The sequence below is a fragment of the Salvelinus fontinalis genome, chromosome 21 (assembly GCF_029448725.1).
Source record: "Salvelinus fontinalis isolate EN_2023a chromosome 21, ASM2944872v1, whole genome shotgun sequence".
In the NCBI taxonomy this organism is placed as follows: domain Eukaryota; kingdom Metazoa; phylum Chordata; class Actinopteri; order Salmoniformes; family Salmonidae; genus Salvelinus; species Salvelinus fontinalis.
In genome coordinates, this window is record NC_074685.1 from 22944970 (window position 1) to 22964569 (window position 19600).

Consider the following 19600-nt stretch of genomic DNA (forward strand, 5'->3'; position numbering starts at 1 on the left):
ATGTTGAGTGGATGTCTATTGCTGTCTTCTCTTGGAAGTTTTTCCAATTTACAATTTTCTGTCTAGCGGGACACCAGTCGACAACATCCGGTGAAATTAGAGTTGGAATTCAAGTAAATAATCTTAATATTAAACATTCATGAACATTCAAGTATATTATATCATTTAAAAGCTAAAATTCTTGTTATTCTAACTGCATTGTCCGATTTCAAAAAGGCTTTACGGCGAAAGCATGCCATGCGATTGTCTGAGGACGGTGCCCCACATCAACATGTTTTTCAACCAGCATAGACTTTATAGCGATTAAATAAATCACTTAGTTTGAAGATCTTCCTCTGTTGCAATCCCAAGGGTCCCAGCTACAACATGAATGGTCATTTTGTTAGATAAAATCCTTCTTTATATCCCAAAAAGTCATTTTAGTTGGCACCAACGATTTCAGTAATCCACTTGTTCAACACGCAGACAAAGGAGTCCAAAAAGCTACAGGTATTCACCAGAGCTCTAACATTAAAGACCTTGTAGCTAAGTGCTTGTGTTGCTACCGCATCCATCCCCCTAGTGATACAGTACCTGTGTATGTTGTCTCGGAAATCTGGTCCTCTCTACAGGCTGATACCCCAGCCTATTCACTTTGAGATGGAGCTCCGGGAAGTTAAAACGTGACACGCCAGATGTGGGGAATAATCATGTAAAACAGTATATGCAGTCACTTACACCATCAGGCATATGTGGGTTACAGCGCAGCGGGTTACACGAACATAGAATAGAGTTGTTGCTTTTGAGTAATTTCCCAAAAGCATAGGTAGGGAGGATATTACTGAACCTGAGGATTGACGTGTACAACGGTTGGATTACAATTTAATTGCATTGGGTTGGGGTTACAGGAGTATTTTCTTTAGGGTAATCACAGTAATATCTCTTACATTTTTCCAGTTAGTGTGTGCTACATATACTACCTTGATTAAGCACTTTGCTCAAGATGAATCTACAATGTCCTTTATTCGAACCCGTGACAATCTATTGAGTTACTCAACTATGTAGCTGTAAACAGCACCTGTCCCTACTTACCCCATTTCCTCTTCTTTAACAGGTATTCCTTTTCTCTCCTTTTCTCATCCATCCATCAGATTTCACTCTCTCCATTGTTTTCTTTTACCAGGAGACCGAGTTCAGTCTTAAACCTGAAGCCTTGTCTTTGTAAATCATGCTCCTTCTTTCCCCCCTGGCTCTGTCTTTCATTCCTCCCCCCTTCCTTGGTGAAGACCTCTCAACCATACCTCTGGGCCTCCGTATGTGTCTTGAACCTTTCCAGACTTTATCTCCTCGTGATCTTACTCCTGGTCCAATCACCAAAGAGTGTATACACTATGCAACCTTCTCAGAGGCCCCTCATACATACGTAGGAGGCCAGGTCAGGATACAAAGCTGTAGATCCTTCCTGTGCTGTGGCTCAAAGACCCCCTAAAGGCTGTCATTTACCGTGTGTGTGTGTGCACTTGGGTGGAGTCAGATTTTTTGGAGCAATGCACGCCTTTTGGTGACATGGTCCGTGTTTTGTTTTTTATTGTCTTCTCATTTAGGGTGAAAGCAAGGAAGAGTCGTCATCCCTTGCTAGCAGTAGCTAACTGACTTGAGCCTGACAAAAGCATAGCAAGCTTGCTAGCCTTTAGTTTTCCACACCTCCATGTGAAACAATCAGATTTTATAATTAAATAATATGCCCTAGCAATATTGTTATACTTGCCAGTGTGACTTACAGTATTGTCTCAGTTTAATATCCTGCTTCAATGTGTTCAGTTCCATCAGATAAAAATAGAGCTTAATATCAGAAGAAGGCACATGGCTACCAGTGTTTTTACCATTTTACTTCTCAACAAAATACCTTTAATTGTTTAAATAGTCACTGAGATTATATTTAGTTATCAATGCAAAATTCTACTTTAGATGCACAGCCTATGGCAAGAAAAAATATGTGAACCCTTTGGAATTACCTGGATTTCTGCATAAATTTTACATTAAATTTGATCTGATCTTCGTCTAAGTCACAACATTAGACAAACACAGTATGCTTAAACTAATAACACACAAATTATTGTATTTTTCTTGTCTATATTGAATACATAATTTCAACATTCACAGTATAGGTTGGGAAAAGTATGTGAATCCCTAGGCTAATGACTTCTCCAAAAGCTAATTGGAGTCAGGAGTCAACTAAACTGGTGAGATTGAAGATTTTGGTTAGAGCTGCCCTGCCCCATAAAAAAACACTCACAAAAATTGAGTTCGCTATTCACAAGAAGCACTGCCTGAGAATAACCATGCCTCGAACAAAAGAGATCTTAGAAGACCTAAGAATAAGAATCGTTTCCTTGCATAAACCTGGAAAAGGGTTACAAAAGTATCTCTAAAAGTCTTGATGTTCATCAGTCCACGGTAAGACAAATTGTCTATAAATGGAGAAAGTTCAGCACTGTTTCTACTCTCTCTAGGAGTGGCCATCCTGCAAAGATGACTGCAAGAGCACAGTGCAGAATGCTCAATGAGGTTAAGAAGATTCCTAATGTCTGCTAAAGACTTCCAAAAATCTCTGGAAGATACTAACATCTCTTTTGATGAGTCTACAATACGTTAAACACTAAACAAGAATGGTGTTCATGGGAGTACACCACGGAAGAAGCCACTGCTGAAGTTTGCAAAAGAGCACCTGGATGTTCCACAGCGTTACTTGCAAAATATTCTGTGGACAAATTAAACTAAATGTGTGTTGTTTGGAAGGAACAGGCACAGCACACCAACATCAAAACCTCATCCCAACTGTAAACTATGGTGGAGGAAGCATCATGGTTTGGGGCTGCTTTGTTGCCTCAGGGCCTGGACAGCTTGCTATCGACGGAAAAATGAATTCCCAAGTTTATCAGGACATTTTGCAGGAGAATGTTAGGCTATCTGTCCGCCATTTGAAACTCAACAGAAATTAGGTGTTGCAACAGGACAACAACCCAAAACACAGACGTAAATCAACAACAGAATGGCTTGAACAGAAGAAAATACACCTTCTGGAGTGGCCCAGTCAGTCCTGACCTCAACCCGATTGAGATACTGTGGCACGACCTCAAGATAGACGTTCACACCAGACATCCCAAGAATATTGTGGAAGTGAAACAGTTAGGAAAGAGAAATGGTTCAAAATTCCTCCTGACCGTTGTGCGGGTCTGATCCGCAACTACAGAAAACGTTTGGTTGAATTTATTACTGCCAAAGGAGGGTCAACCAGTTATTAAATCCAAGGGTTCACATACTTATCCCACCCTGCACTGTTTATGTTTACATGGTGTGTTCAATTGAGACATGGACAATTATAATTGTTTGTGTGCTATTCGTTTAAGCAGACTATGTTTGTCTATTGTTGTGAGTTAGATGAGGATCAGATAACATTTTAAGACCAATTTATGCAGATGTCCAGGTAATTCTAAAGGGTTCACATACTTTTTCCAAGAAACAGCTTCATTGCCCACACAATACTGCCCCCAAAACAAATTAATAAACTCTCCCTAGAGTCACAGATTTGGAGCTGTGCACAAATCTGTTGATATAGCAACACTGCGATGTAAGCAGGACTATGTTCTACAAGGAGCCGCCCATTTTGTGATATGCGTCATTTACGTAAGGTCTGTAGACCCCTTAAAGCCCCATGTTTAACACATTTCCACTTAAGTTCGTAGGGACAAAATCAACACATGAGATTGTTTTGAGGAAAACTATACAATATGGGCTCAATGCGAGTGCAACTTGATGTTTTGCATAAATTGTGCATTGATGTTGCTGGACATGTTTGAGTTGTGCATTCGTATCTCACGTTCAGAATCGACCGGTCCTGAGTAGGAATAAACCTATAACTCTTTGTGTAATGGAAAACAATTGCACAAATGTTTACTGGTATTTAATACTCTGCTATTCAAGACTATAATGGACATTAAGCTTGGACTGTTAATTGGCTAATAAGTATTAATGAATGGTCCTGGGTAAGGGCTAACTGGTGACTGTGGCATAGCCTTAGTGTCTGCTTTGAGGTGGTTGTTGTAGCTCACACCGATTGACCGTGCTAGATACTGGCCAGTAGGGGATTATAAGTGGGGCAGGAGTCATCAGTCATACTGTACCTGTGTTAAGTTTAGCAGACACAGAGTGGTGACACCCGGTTTTCTGATGGCCTATACGTTTTCTGATGGCCTATAGCGAGAGTCTGTTGTAGCCGAAACGTTAGGAGCCTCAGGAAGCATAATGTGTAGGTTTTTGAAGAGCATATTTGATTGAATTCCAGACAAAGTTTGTAAGAGGGAACCGGAGTTTAATGCTGAGTAGGAATGGCCTTTATCCAGACAGGCTACTAGACAGGCCACTCTATCTCCTCACCTAGCCCCCTCTCGCTCTTTCTCTCCTTCCCCTCATCTCCATACACACACACGCGCGCGCACTTTCACACACTTACACACACTTACACACACTTACACACACTTACACACACTATAATATCCACCTGTTGTCGTGCACATGACAGGAAAAAAATCAGATGGTGGAAATGGATTTTCGATTTGAGTCATCTCTAGTTATGTCTACTAGTGATAGTGAAGATGGTTGTCATATTGCTGTAGTAGTAGTAGTAGCTAGTTCTACAAGGTCAATAGTAGTTGTTGCAGCATTCGTAATAGTCTAGTATTAGAGGGTTTACTACTTGCTGTTGCAGAGGTAATAGCAGTAACAGGTGTAGTTGTAACAGTAGTATCTATTAAGTGAATATACATTTGTGAAAATGAAAGCATTTCCTACCCCATAAAACCCAGGCTTGTCCGGGCTTAGACAGAATGCAGCTCCATCCTCTCAGAATAGCACCTTGTGATTGGGTGAGCCTTGAGCCCGCCTCCCCTGGCCCCTGGACTATATAAAGCTACAGCAGAGCCTCTCCGGGTTAGAGGAATGTGACAACTGAATTACCCCTGCCCCGAGCACAGCGCTCTGACGCTCTGACACACACACTATACACACAGGACTACACACAGGACCCTAAAGACTTGTGCCCATGTTCCCCGCTATGGTTGACTTCTCGGAGAAGTACCTGGAAAGGTAAGAAGTTGGAACCCACGGGTGGTATGCTCTGTGTGCTCTCTGCTGCATTAGGAAGAAATAGGGAGAGGGAGGGAGATGATGTTTTAGGCTCTGTGGGGTACTACTGAAAAGCTGTTAGGAGGCCTGCTGACCTCTTCTGAATCTCATTTGCCAGTCGCTGGGTGAGAGGACTCCCGTGTGATTAAAACTATTTTGAGGACTTCAACTTGTAGCTAAAGATTGGCCTTGTCTTTTAATAATCGGCCTGGATTTCTTACGTGGTCTCTGTGGTTTGTTAGGTGGGTAATGTTGATCATTTAGATTTACATTTGGCAGATGGCTCAGTTAAGGGGGGACAGGTCCGTGCAGTGTTAATTTATACATACTGAACAATGTAGGACAATTCCTATGTTCAGCATTTGCCTTGGTTAGAAAAGAAAGTACTACTGTATTTCCAGACAGAATTCAGATGCTCTCAGGAGCTCGTGCAAAGGCACATTTCTGTCCCAGTGTGTTTGCCTGCTCTGTTTTTAAACAGCCTACCTCTATGCCATAGAATGACTCTGGAAACCCACATTCTTATTTACTCTGTGGTAAAAGAACGTGAGGACCCTACTGTCTCTTGCTCCATGATATCTTCATGTTGTTGTTGTTGTCCTCATAGTGGGGAATAACAGGGACATGTGCAGCTATGCCATGTTATGCAGACGCACACACACACACACACACACACACACACACACACACACACACACACACACACACAAACACACACACACACACACACACACACACACACACACACACACACACACACACACACACACACACACACACACACACACACACACACACACACACACACACACACACACCTTGTTATTTTTAGTATGACATTGCTATTGATTACTGCATTTTTGGGGTTAGAGCTTGCAAGAAAGGCATATCACTGTACTTGTGCATGTGACATTAACTTGAAACTTGAAACAAACACACAGAAGCGAGGTATGTGTGTGTTCTGTGTACACGGTGCAGGGCCAGGCACATAATCTACTGCAAACAGCCAAAGTGGCAGACGGGGCAAAAACAAGCCCAAAGGCTACCTCCTATCCCTCTACCCTGTACGCCCTCCCCTGGCTGTAGTGGATGGGGGCTGCCTGGAGGTGTCGAGAGGGGATCCAGTACACTGTGGGAAACAGCCACCGGGTGGAACAGGAAGGTGGATGTATAAGGGATCCACTTCAAAGCAACAGCAGCTGTGTTTTAACAAGCCTGATGAACTGACATGGTGGAAACATCTAGTACAGTAGGTCAGAGCAGGACTGACTGTAGGCACCAGACAATGGGTGCTGATAGGCAGGCGTTTTCTTTGATTCTGTAGTGGGACTTGACAGTAATATGCATTTGTGCATCTTCCATGCTCCTATACATGTATAACTGTGTAGTATACATTGGTGAAAGTCACCCAGAAAAATATTACTTGAGTAAAAGTCTTAAAGTATTTGGTTTAATATATATTTAATTGTGCACTTTGCAGAAATCACTTCGCCATTTCCTCATTGCTGAAATTCTAATAGTTAGCCTAATTTCACTTTATGTGACAGTACAAGCAATTATAGTGTAGAGAATCATTGTACCTTCCTAAGCGCTGTGAAATATATTTTCCATAACCAAAAATATTGTTTTCAGCTGTTTGAAGCTGGTGTACAAAACCGGAAGTAAAAATACGCAAAAATAAAATTTAAGAATGGGGAGCATAGAAATAGCGCACATACTGCTTCTTAGACTTGCTTTCACTGAGAATGACAGACCTATAACTGACATTTCTATGTGAATTTGGTCCATAGCGCAAAATGTTACATATTGCAGCTTTAAGTATCAAAAGTAAATCTAATTGCTGAAATATACTTGACTTCAACGGGATCGGTGTCCCGTCCATGGGACGTTTGAGCAAATGTAGTCTAATGCGATTAGCATGAGGTTGTAAGTAACAAGAACATTTCCCAGGACATAGACATATCTCTGATATTGGCAGAAAGCTTCAATTCTTGTTAACCTGTCTAGGATGAGGGTGCCGCTAGCGGCACTCCCCCCCCACCCCCACTGAAAAGGCAGAGCCGCGAAATTCAAAAAAAATATTTTTTTAAAATATTTAACTTTCACACATTAAAGTCCAATACAGCTAATGAAAGACACAGATCTTGTGAATCCAGCCAACATGTCCGATTTTTAAAATGTTTTACAGGGAAGACACAATATGTAAAGATGTAAATCTATTAGCTAAAAACACATTAGCATAATCCACCATTTTTCTTTGTCCACCAACAACAGTAGCTATCACTAATTCGGCTAAACTAAGATATTTATAGCCCCTAACCAAGAAAAAAACTCATCAGATGACAGTCTGATAACATATTTATGGTATGGGATAGGTTTTGTTAGAAAAATGTGCATATTTCAGGTAGATGGCATAGGTTACAATTGCACCCACCGTCACAAATGGACTAGAATAACTACATAGAGCAACGTGTTTACCTACTTACTAATCATCAAACATTTCGTAAAAATACACAGCATACACTAATCGAAAGACACAGATCCTGTGAATACAGACAATATTTCAGATTTTCTAAGTGTCTTACAGCGAAAACACAATAAATCGTTATATTAGCATAGCACATGTGCAAACATTACCCCAGCATTAATTCTAGCCAAAGTGAGCGATAACGTAAACATCGCCAAAATATATTATTTTTTTCACTAACCTTCTCAGAATTCTTCAGATGACACCCCTGTAACATCACATTACAACATGCATATACAGTTTGTTCGAAAATGTGCATATTTAGCCACCAAAATCATGGTTAGACAATGGGGAAAGTAGCCCAGCTGGTGAGAAAATGTCCGTGCGCCATATTAGACAGTGATCTACTCGTATACATAAATACTCATAAACGTGACTAAAAAATATAGGGTGGACAGCGATTGATAGACAATTTAATTCTTAATACAATCGCGGAATTACATTTTTTAAATTATCCTTACTTTTAAATACAGTTTGCGCCAAGCGAAGCTACGTCAAAAAACATGGCGTCCTAAGCCACTAACATTTTTCGACAGAAACACGATTTATCATAATAAAAATTTCCTACTTTGAGCTGTTCTTCCATCAGTATCTTGGGCAAAGGATCCTTTCTTGGGTCTAATCGTCTTTTGGTGGAAAGCTGTCCTCTTGCCATGTGGAAATGCCAACTGCGTTCAGCATGAACTGGAAGTGTGCCCAGCGATTCACAGCGTTTCAGAAATAAATGTCCCAAAATCGCACTAAACGGATATAAATTGCTATAAATTAACTACCTTATGATGTTTTTAACTCCTATAACGAGTCTTAACATGACCGGAGAAAGATTACTCCCAACACTAATGCTTGGAACAGGTGCGGGTCGGTGTCCTCCAGGCGCATGACGCAGCTCCAAAAGAGTGACTAGCTACAGGGTTTTTAAATTTTAAGTGCCTGTGAACGCGCAATCGACCCCATTCAAATCGTCATCACGTAAAGGCATCCAGGGGAAGACGTAAGCAGTGTCCGTATACTCATAGGAATAACATTGGCTTTAAAACTGACTCCAGAACAGTGGCCAAAATTTCTGAAATCTGACTCCATGTCAGGGAAATTGCTTTGGAATGGGTTCTGTTCCACTTAGAGACAAAATTTAAACTCCTATAGAAACTATAGACTGTTTTCTATCCAATAATAATAATAATATGCATATTGTACGATCAAGAATTTTTTAGGAAGCCGTTTCAAAAATTACACGATTACCATAAATAGTGACAACAGCGCCCCCAGCCTCAACAGGTCTAACTTCGCTGTCATATTACTGTAGCTATTATAGTGAACGAATAGCATGCTATTGTTTGAGGAGAGTGCACAATTTTGTTATTAATTAACAAATTAGGCACATTTGGGCAGTCTTGATACAACATTTTGAACAGAAAATCAATGGTTCATTGGATCAGTCTAAAACTGTGCACATACACTGATACCATCTACTGGCCAAAATCTAAATTGCACCTGGGCTGGAATAATTCATTATGGCCTTTCTCTTGCATTTCAAAATACAAAATAACGGTTGGTCTTTTCTTTGTATTATATTTTACTAGATCTATTGTGTTATATTCTACTACATTCCTTTCACATTTCCATAAACTTAAAGTTGTTTCCTTTCAAATGGTACCAAGAATATGCATATCCTTGCTTCAGGTCCTGAGCTACAGGCAGTTAGATTTGGGTATGTCATTTTAGGCAAAAATTGAAAAAAAATGTCTAATCCGGTATCAAAAGTAAAAATATAAATCATTTCAAATTCCTTATTTTAATCAAACCAGACGGCACCCTTTTCTTGTTTTTATTTATTTACGGATAGCCAGGGGGGGACACCAACATAATTTACAAATGAAGCATGTGTGTTTAGTTAGTCTGCCAGATCACAGGCAGTATGGATGACCAGGGATGTTCTCTTGATAAGTGCGTGAACTGGACCATTTTCCTGTCCTTTCCTGTCCTGTAATGAGTACTTTTGGGTGCTAAGGAAAGTGTATGGAGTAAAACGTTTGTTATTTTCTTTAGGAATGTAGTGAAAAGTAAAAGTTGTCAAAACTTTATATTGTAAAGTACTTTATCTCTCTATGTGATCTAACTTTGGTGTTGACATGCCCCCCTGTAGCCCCCGTGGTTGTTAGTCAGTCAGTGAGTCAGTCAGTCAGACAGTCGCACTCTAGCACATCTACAGTACATTTGCAGTATGTCTCTCTGCACCTCCCCAGCGCTCCAGCTCTCCCCTTGAGTTCTAGTGCCTAGCTAGCTAGAGATCCCTGGGAGCGTGGCCCAGTTTCACGGTACCAGTATTAGCTTGGAGAGAGGCTATTACTGTCTCTAATGTGAGCCAGGAGAAGTGGGAATAACACAGAGACCTGAGATAATTGCAGCGCCAAAGACCCTCCAGCACCCTCTACACGGACACAAGCACGCACACACGTCTCTGCCCGGCAGATAGGGAACATGGGACGTAACAGAAGTGTTTTCTGGATGGATGGGATTAGAGAGCATCTCCCATAGAGGGATGTTGCCATTTTTAAAGCAGATTACCCTGTCAGGGTTAGGGCTATGTTTAATGAAGAGAGGAACACGCATAACGTCTTCCACTGCCGCTGGTGGGTGGGCGATTAGCTCTGTAGCTGTGGTATGTTATGCAGAGCTAGGAGTGGTGGGAGAGGGGTTGAGGGTTAAATGCAGGAGACAAAGAGATGAGAGGTGAGGGAGAGCAGACAATGCTGGGCCTCTCTCTTTCTCTCTCTCTCTCTCTCTCTCTCTCTCTGTCTCTCTCTCTCTCTGTATCTCTGTCTCTCTCTCTGTCTCTCTGTCTCTCTCTCTCTGTATCTCTCTCTCTCTGTCTCTTCTCACATTCCCTTGATCCCCTCTCCTCTTGCCCCTTCACCTCTTTGCAGTCCCAGTTGTTCTCCCAGCAGGTTGTTTGTTTTCTTGGGGTAGCTAGACTGGGGGCAGGGGGCCTGACAACACCCAGCCGCGTGGTGAACAAGCTAACTAAGCTGTGTAGAATGTGTCCCCTGCCTGCCCTTTGTGGCTGTGTGGATGTGTGGCTGTGGTGTCTTCCCTGTACCGAATGGGAACCTTTGCTGTAGCCCTCAGCCCCTCAGGCCCAGTGTATCAGCTTATAATCACAGAAGCAATGTGATGGATGGCCGTGGCCAGAAAGCTGCCATGTGCGTAACCTCCTTATCACTGCCTCAGCCTAAGACGCGTTTCAGCAGCCTCACATGTGCTTGGCTCTCAATAACACGTATAGACTCATGGCATAGGTTTATAGAATGGCATTAACACAAACAAGTAGGCTATTCAACTACTGAAATATTGAGATGGTTTGAATGGATTGTAGGATGGTCTGTTAAGCAAAATTACATTTTACTGTAGTTTTCATCACTATAGTGTAGTTTATTCCCCCCCCCCCAAAACTGTGAGATTTGTAAACCAGAAGGGGATTTTTACTGTCATCATCTTTTAATACCAAACAATTCAATGTTATTAATAATTATTCTGCTACAGTACATTAAAATGTTGAGAATGGAGGGCCAGATCTCTGTAGTACACTAATCCAGCCAGAAGGTGGAAATGTAGAGTTGTGAATTCAGATCCCTCTCCCAGTTCTCACTGACCAGTGTTCACAGCCCTGTCATATATTTTCACCCAGCCTGGGCCAGCGTAGTTCACTCAAGTTGTATTGAAACCAGACCTGCTTAATAAATGGTATCATTAGGCTTGCAAATATTTTCCAGGGCTCGTAAAAAACGAGTCCCTTTTCTCACATACGTTGGCATGGTACCCCTATTCGGCTTTAACCTCACATAGTTATAAGCCAAACGACGATGGACACTAAAAATAGAGCAATCAAATACATTCCACTTCTCTATGAGGATTTTATGCCTTTCTAAAACAGCTTTTTATTTGAGGTAGTGATCACTTCAGACTGGTGACTGGGTTGTTGAGAGAAAAATTGTGCCAGAGGTAGAGTGTAATGTTTTTAATATTTTTCCCACATCAACAACCCAATTTTACTTCACACTAGAGCTAGCTCCTCATCTGGATAGAGCATGGTTTAATACAGCCCTACTCTGGAATATTAAAATCATACCCATTGCAACACCAATAACCCTTTATGGTGCCTGTTAAAGATCACCTTCTGATTTTAGATGAATCACAATGGCTGCTAAGTTTGTCACCCAGATAGACCTAAAAAAAAATACACACTAATCAGCAACAGGATTTTAGAAAAATATTGTTCACATTCCTTGAGGTCTGCCTTTTTTTATTTTTACAATCAATTTCCTGATCTCGCTCAGTGAGAAATGCAGAGACATCCGGTATCAGGAGGACGGGATGGAGGGGGTTGCACATTGTCCCCTCTCTCTCTCTCTCTGGCTGGAGGATCACCGTCTCTCTCCCATCCTGCTGAATAGATAGGAGAGGAGAGAAGAAGTTCTGTCTTGTAGCCTTCAGAGCCACTTCCAGAAGCTTCGCCACGAGGAGACAATAACACTCTAACCAGCCCCAGCTTGAGGACATGTTTTTTATGGCTGGAAAACCCACATGATCAGGTGCACGGAGAGGGCCTTTGATACTGGCAGAGAGAGGGTGAGGGTGTACATGGGTACAGTATGCATGTGTGTGTTTAAATGTGTGTGTTAGTGTTTATACTGAATGTGTGTTTTCAGGCTCCAAAAATTAAATGCTTTTTTGGGTTTGGTGGTCTCACTGGGGCTCTTGGTGGCATTAGGCCAGCTGACAGTGACTAGGACAGCGCCGTGTTAGCGCGTGAGCTAATAGCTAATACACAGTGGAAATCAACCAGAAAATGGGAATCGTGTGGGGTCGTGTCCCTTTGAGGAAGCATGTGAGGTCAGAGGGAGGAGCCAGGAGCCAGCCAGGAATTGTTGGAAAGCATGGAAGACTAGGGTCTCTGTGGACATGGTGATGGAAAAGGGAGTTGCAGGGTGTTGTTGATGGTAGGGGGTATAGTTTGGGTGATGGAGGTGGAGGGGGTGCAGCTGTGCACCATGTCCCGTCCCGAGGGCCCCGGCCCTGGGTTATCTCCCTCTCAGGGTCCCTTTCGGCACCTGGAGAATGGTGTGATCGCGCAGAGGAGTGAGTCTCTCCTCCTTCACTGCCAGATTCACTCACTCCCTGCATAAGGACCTGCCAGGGATAGAACTAGAGGAGAGATATATTGAAAGAAGACATTGACAACGGAGAGGGAGAGATACTAGCTGTCACTGTGCTGTAACTTCCACTGGACACCACTCTACTCTACTGCACTTGAATATCCTGCTGAAGTCTGAAATGTATACAGCCCTGGCACTTTTTCCCTTTTCTGATTTTGAGCATACGGAACTGATCTGAACCACTGGAGTTTGTCTTTAAACTTGAGCTGTGTTTACCATGACTTGGATTTAATTGTTTTGTTTTTAATTTCTGGAAGACTCAAACCCCTTCTCCCCACTTGGTCTCTCCACATCCCTTTCTTCATTTTTCTCTGTTTTTCTCTCTCCTTTTCTTTCTTTCTTTCTTTCTTTCTTTCTTTCTCTCTGTCCTTCCCATACTCAGGGCCAAAGACATGAAGAACCGGCTTGCTTTCCTGAGGAGGAGGAATGAGTCTCCCGGAAGCAACCCAGCTGGAAAATTCGACAAGTCCTTGAAGTCAGTAAAGTGAGTTTTTTTGTGTGTAGCTATGTGTTTGTCAGTGTGTATGTCGTGTGTGTTTGTCAGTGTGTATGTCGTGTGTGTTTGTCAGTGTGTATGTCGTGTGTGTTTGTCACATGCCCGCTTTCTGGGTCTCACCCCAGCTGGTGATAACTTGGCTCAGAGAGACAGACTATTTGGCACTGTGAAGATGCGCTTGTAAAGCCACTGAGAGAAAGACAGAAATTAAGGAGGGAAGAAAGGAGGAGTGATAACTGATTAATTACGTCTCAATGTGTTTAACAATCTCTGGTTGATCCGTAAGCTAAGACGGATGTGATAGCCGTTACAGGTTAGGTTGATGTTATGGATTTGGTTAAGGCAGCCATATAGTTATTTTTTGTTCCTATTTCTACGTGTTTAAATAGAGAATGTTTCAGAGAGTGTATCTGTATTATATTTGATGTATGTGTTCTGGTGGTTGATTTTGAGTTGCAACATTGTGAAATGTCGATGGATCAGTGATGGTCAACTCTTGTAACAGAGCGATAGGTCCAGTCAGACTACATCAATATCCATGGTTACATATCTATTTCTATACTGTATTTATACTGTAGCTATTTGGCTAGTTTGATTGACAAAACTGATCCTGGTCCCGTACAATGGCTAATGTATGTCTAATGTATAGTCTGCCATTGCGTCTTTAGAGTATGCTCGCTTGAACACAAGCTGCATCTACTCAACTGCTATTTAAAATAAATTAAAGTGTGCATAATGTAATAAATATCGCCCAGCAACTGTAACAGAGCGAGCAGGAGGTCCATTTGTTTGCTTATGTGAAAGTAGTCAGTCATACATTATACTGTATTATGCAATGTTGTAGAGAGAGATACATGTTTTGTCCAGAGAGAGAGAGAGAGAGAGAGAGAGAGAGAGAGAGAGAGAGAGAGAGAGAGAGAGAGAGAGAGAGAGAGAGAGAGAGAGAGAGAGAGAGAGGAGAGAGAGAGAGAGAGAGAGAGAGAGAGAGAGAGAGAGAGAGAGAGAGAGAGAGAGAGAGAGAGAGAGAGAGACGAGAGAGAGAGAGAGAGAGAGAGAGAGAGAGAGAGAGAGAGAGAGAGAGAGAGAGAGAGAGAGAGAGAGAGAGAGAGAGAGATTTAATTTCTTCACGGAGCCAGTTGCAACAGTAACTGATAAAAATGTAAATAAGGTAGAAAATGATAACAAAGAACCAGTAGTTTCTCTGCATGTAGTGTTATTAGAATGGATTCAAATGGTTGGGTCCTATATTCCTCTGTTGCCATGTCAATAATGCTGCAGATCTGTTGAAGGAGAAGAAGTTTACCATTTATCAGCGAGCATTGCGAATGAGGGAAGCAAGGGGCGGGCATAAAAGCTGGGGGGTGGACCCTCAGGTTCAAACCCTCGCCCGATTGGCCGGCTTAGTCCCTCCTCTCCCTGCCTCCTGAGCTGCAGTGAGAGGGAGTATAAGATGAGTAGTCTAGTGGAGGAAGTTAGACAGTTTTAGGCACACACACTCATATCCACTCACACACGCTCGCTCACACACAGCCCCAGAGCGCCAGAGAGTGTGAAAGAGAGAAAAACAAAGAAAGAGAGAATAAGAAGAAAGGAATAGTAATTGAACAGAGGACTAGCCAAAGGACCACACTGACGCTCCTTGCCAGTCCAGTGCAGTACAGTGGAGCACAGAGCTTCGGATGGGTCACACTATGAGAAACCTGGCAGAGATGGGCTTGCTAAAGAACCGCTCCGCTTTCATTTGCAGGCCCACCCCGGAGGAGGCACTCAAATGGGGGGAATCTCTGGACAAGCTGCTGGCCCATAAATGTAAGTTTGCCTTTCCTTCTTATTCTTCTACTTCTTTATTCTCTCCACCCATTTAATCAATCTAACCCAGGGGGATAAAGGAAATGACTAATGCCCACCCGGGTTGATTGCCATAAGGTCCAATGTGGATCTGGTTTAAGTTGAACTGAAGCATGGGGAATAATTGCATTGATTATGAATAAGGAACAATGTGCATGTAGGGGGGGGGGGGGGTTGGGGGGTGTCTGGTACGGGTTGTAAATATGCTCATATTGATGTGCATTAAGCATGCCTTGCTTGTGCTTGTTGCTTTTGCGATGTGAATTCAGTGTGTGTATGAGTTGTTGCACGCCTGCAGTGAATGGGCACTCTGCTGCAGCTCTCCCACTAATCCCAGTGGATGAATAGAACCATGCATTAGTGTATGGGGAGAGCGACCAGATTATAGGCTAGGTGGCTGATAGAGAGAGGGAGAGAGAATGCTTCAGAGTAGTGTTACTATATTTATATGCTTCCATAATTCATGGCCTTGGTCTGAGTGCTGTGGGGTTGGTTGTTCAAAATCCCTATTCAACTCCCTCTCTTAGCGGAACAACACTTTAGCGAGACAACACTTGAATACCTTTCTTTTCCTCCCTTTGCTCTTAGTGTAATGTAATATGCCCAGGGGGGTTCATGTAAACGGAAAGGTGTGGGCGACCAGGCAGGGTGGGAATCTGCTTCCTGCTATTCTTACCCTGCTGATGGCTTTTCCTTAAGTAATTAAAAACACCAATCCCAATAGCCAAAGCAACAGAAATGTATTGACAAGCAAACTGACCCCTCCTAGAACAAGAAAGGCTTCTCTTTGTTCAGAGACGACATTGAAAAAGGCATTCTAATTACTGGTGTCAATGACAGGGAAAAGTAACAGAGTGTAGGGTCAGTGGGGTGATGCTGGATAATTGTTGCATATGGGAGGTGACTGGATAGGTGTTTTTGAGGTGACTGCATGCTGACTTTAGTCCCCTTTTTAACAGCGTGATTCAATGGACTTGGCTACTGTGCTATTTTAGGTAGTCTCCCACATTGAGAGAGATGCCGCTGTGTTGCCATGGCTCTCCAGTCACGTCCACTAACCCACACCTCTGTCTTTCATCTTCCTTTCAGATGGCCTGGCAGCGTTCAGAGCTTTCCTGCGCACAGAGTTCAGCGAAGAGAATCTGGAATTCTGGCTAGCATGCGAGGATTACAAAAAGATTAAGTCGCAATCCAAGATGGCGTCCAAAGCCAAGAAAGTATTTGCTGAATATATCGCCATCCAGTCTTGTAAAGAGGTGAGCAGCAATCCCCATACAAACACAGACCCGTACCCACAAGGGATGGCGGAAAATACCATTAAACTGTCATTTACCCTCTCCAGCCATTAGGCAATGTTTATACCTAAATGAGCTCTCCATTTCCATTTTCCAAATTGTTTACTTTGACTTACTGGAAAAGACTTAGTCAGCGGCCCCTCAATTAAGATAGTGTTCTCTAATTCCAACCTCACTCGTCTTGATTCAGCCTTTATACGAATATCCGCTTCTAACTCCTGCCTGGCAGAAACTAGGCCATGAATGAACTTGTTCCTGCTGTAAATAGAAAAATAAGTGATTTTGGCAGGCCCCCTCAGCATTGTTCCCCTGCTAAAGATGTTAGGTGATGAATGTGTAATGCCTGTCAGAAGGTGCTCCCACAAGGGAACGAGTGAGCTGGAGAGGACGTGAGATCATTCCAGACAAACTGGCTTTCTTTGGCCGTCTGACATGCACCAAATATACTCCCTCACTTTTCCCCTTTCCCTTTGTGTTTCAAACCTGGAGAGCTGGGTGGAAACTTCAAATCACAAATCAGTCCCAACAGCTTGAACCAGTTGTCAGTAGCAGTGAAACTAACCTGTTCTGCTGCTTCTTCCCTTCCCTGGTTCCCTTTCTCAGGTGAACTTGGACTCGTACACCCGAGAGCACACCAAGGACAACCTTCAGAATGTGACACGCTCCTGCTTCGACCTGGCCCAGCGCAGGATATACGGCCTGATGGAGAAGGACTCGTACCCCCGCTTCCTCCGCTCAGAACTCTACATGGACTTAGTCAACCAGAAGAAGGCCAGCACCACGTCCACCTCCTCATCGTCGTAAACACACAGAGATCGAGAGAGAAAGTGAGAGACGACGACGAAAGAGAGAAGACATTGACTTGAAAGCAGGGGGAGGTTGATTTTTTTTTATACGTTCGCTGTTTTGTTTTGTTTCTGCCATCTTCCTGTCCCACTATAATTTGGGTGTGAGAGAGACAGCAAGCTAGGCTGTGGCATTGAGGGGGATGTTGTTTACACAACGACCATGATGACGGGCCGATGGTGGATGGATGAAGGGATGGAGAGGAGAGCCCAGTCAGGACAGCTGGTCAAGTCATGTGACGGCTGGACGCTTCTCTGATCACTCTCATTGATAATTGATCATTCTCTGTGGTTCATAAGGATATAGGTTGGTTTGTCCGGACGTACTGTAGAAAGGATGGGTGCTGAAACCTCCGCAGACATGAAGACAGTCCGCTACTGTTTTGGCGCTTTTGTTGATATTTTCCTTTTTTTTTTACAACCCCCATCCTCCTCCTCCTTTAGAGCCAGTTCAAATGCTGTTGGTACGACGCAAAGGTTTGTTTTGTCCTAGATTCTCAATGTCTCACATTGCATTCATGACCATTTCCAAACAGGCTTGCCAGAAAAAGGAGAAACGTGATAGCTGGATCAATGTCTGGATGACTGGACGGAAAACCGCTTTTTGTCCGGTTTTGTATCTTTTTTTCTGTTCAAGGTGTACACAACTCTCTCAAGCACAGTCAGCATGTGTTCTTTTCAGCACTCTCTCACAGGGTCTCACCTTGTCGCATTCATCCAAATAATACAGGAAAAGACACTGAGAAACAGAGGGAAAAGACAGAGAGAAAGATGGAAAAATACCAACAACGGAACGGACCAAAACTGCAAAAGCAGAGATGTGCCACTCTCACTCGAAAAGACTTGCTGCCTGTCTCCAAAGACCGTCGAAAAAAGAGAAGTAACACTTGACTGTGTTCTGATAAGCAATTCATTGTAGCGCCACCTAGACTCAACGAGGCAGCATTCTCAGGACATTAAGGCACTTGACTATGAAGCTTCCAAGCTTGATTTTATTGTTATTCATTTTTGTTTTACACATAAAATGTCTTTTTTTTTATTGTTTTAAGTTCAAACCTGCACTCCATAAGTATACTGAGCAATACTGTTGGGAGGTTGCTCTTTTCATAGACATAAAAAATGTAATAAATGCTTCACCTGTACAAAGGTCTGCCTATTTATTTAGATATCTTGCTGGATGCTTCACCCATTGCACTCAGATGAAAGCTCTCCCTTCCCCTAACCACAAACCAGGTCCACCGCTGTCCTGACTTTAAGTGCAATATGTTTTTGTTTATTTTCCTTTTTTTCAATTTTTATCTGAAAGACAATGTCTTGAGCTCTGTATTATACACTTTATTTGTAAGAGTTGTGTTGCAAAATTCTGCTATAAAGTTGATTTACAGTTTAAGTAATTAATCAAGAATAGATACATGAATTAAGCAAGTCATTCTAACTGTGTACCCTGGCAGCAGGCAGCTAGGGGTTAAGGATGTACATATAATTCTTTAAGAAAATAAAGAAAAAACAAGAAAAAAACAAGAGGTTTCACTTGTATTGAGCTGGAACCTGGCTGTATCTATGTATATATGAGAGACTCAAAGCTATAAGATGACATGTATTGTTATAAAAATGAGGAAGAGTGGCTACGGTCTGCCCTTTCCTGGTCATACACTGCTTGTCAGGAGTTTTCTGAAATGTATTTGATCATTTTCATTGTTTACAATTCAAACGCATCTCCCAAGATAGCAAGCGAAAAAGACAATAGAAATACACTTGGTGTTATTGCTGAAAATAAATAAAACAACCAACTGGTGAAATAACAAATAATGTCTCTGAATTTTAATTTGCTGTGAATTGTATGTCATATCAGTATGTCCACTTTGCTACATGTTGTTAATCCAAAAAATTAGCTGGAGAAGAAATACATATGCATATCCAACATCTATTACAGTATGAGCGCCAATGTATTAAGAACAAATTCTTATTTTACAATGACGGCCTCCCCTAACCCGAACAATGCTGGGCCAATTGTGCGCCGCGCTATGGAACTCCTGATCACAGCCGGGATCCAGCCCGGGATCGAACCAGGGTCTGTAGTGACACCTCTAGCACTGAGATGCATGTTTTAGGCCAGGATTCAATCCAATCAGCAATAGATAATACCGTGCTTGACACTTAATTTCTTATTGAGCCGATATACAGTACCAGTCAAATGTTTGGACACACCTATT

The 19600-nt window shown here is 42.4% G+C and overlaps 1 protein-coding gene across 12 annotated transcripts in view; it reads left to right on the forward strand.

Moving 5' to 3' along the window:
• The window catches only part of LOC129818464 (regulator of G-protein signaling 3-like), a 229817-nt gene extending 210605 nt beyond the window's left edge, over positions 1-19212 (forward strand). For 8 of the 12 annotated variants that reach the window (XM_055874372.1, XM_055874371.1, XM_055874368.1 and 5 more), the window contains 4 exons: positions 13286-13387; positions 15147-15208; positions 16337-16503; positions 17146-19212. In XM_055874372.1, coding sequence (XP_055730347.1) covers positions 13286-13387; positions 15147-15208; positions 16337-16503; positions 17146-17346 — 532 coding nt within the window. In that variant the 3' untranslated portion in view covers positions 17347-19212. Of the gene's footprint in view, positions 1-4961; positions 5125-11236; positions 12317-12717; positions 13024-13285; positions 13388-15146; positions 15209-16336; positions 16504-17145 lie in introns of those variants that run through there. The other 4 variants (XM_055874378.1, XM_055874380.1, XM_055874379.1 and 1 more) reach the window with 4 other exon arrangements.
• The last annotated feature ends 388 nt before the right edge of the window (positions 19213-19600 follow it).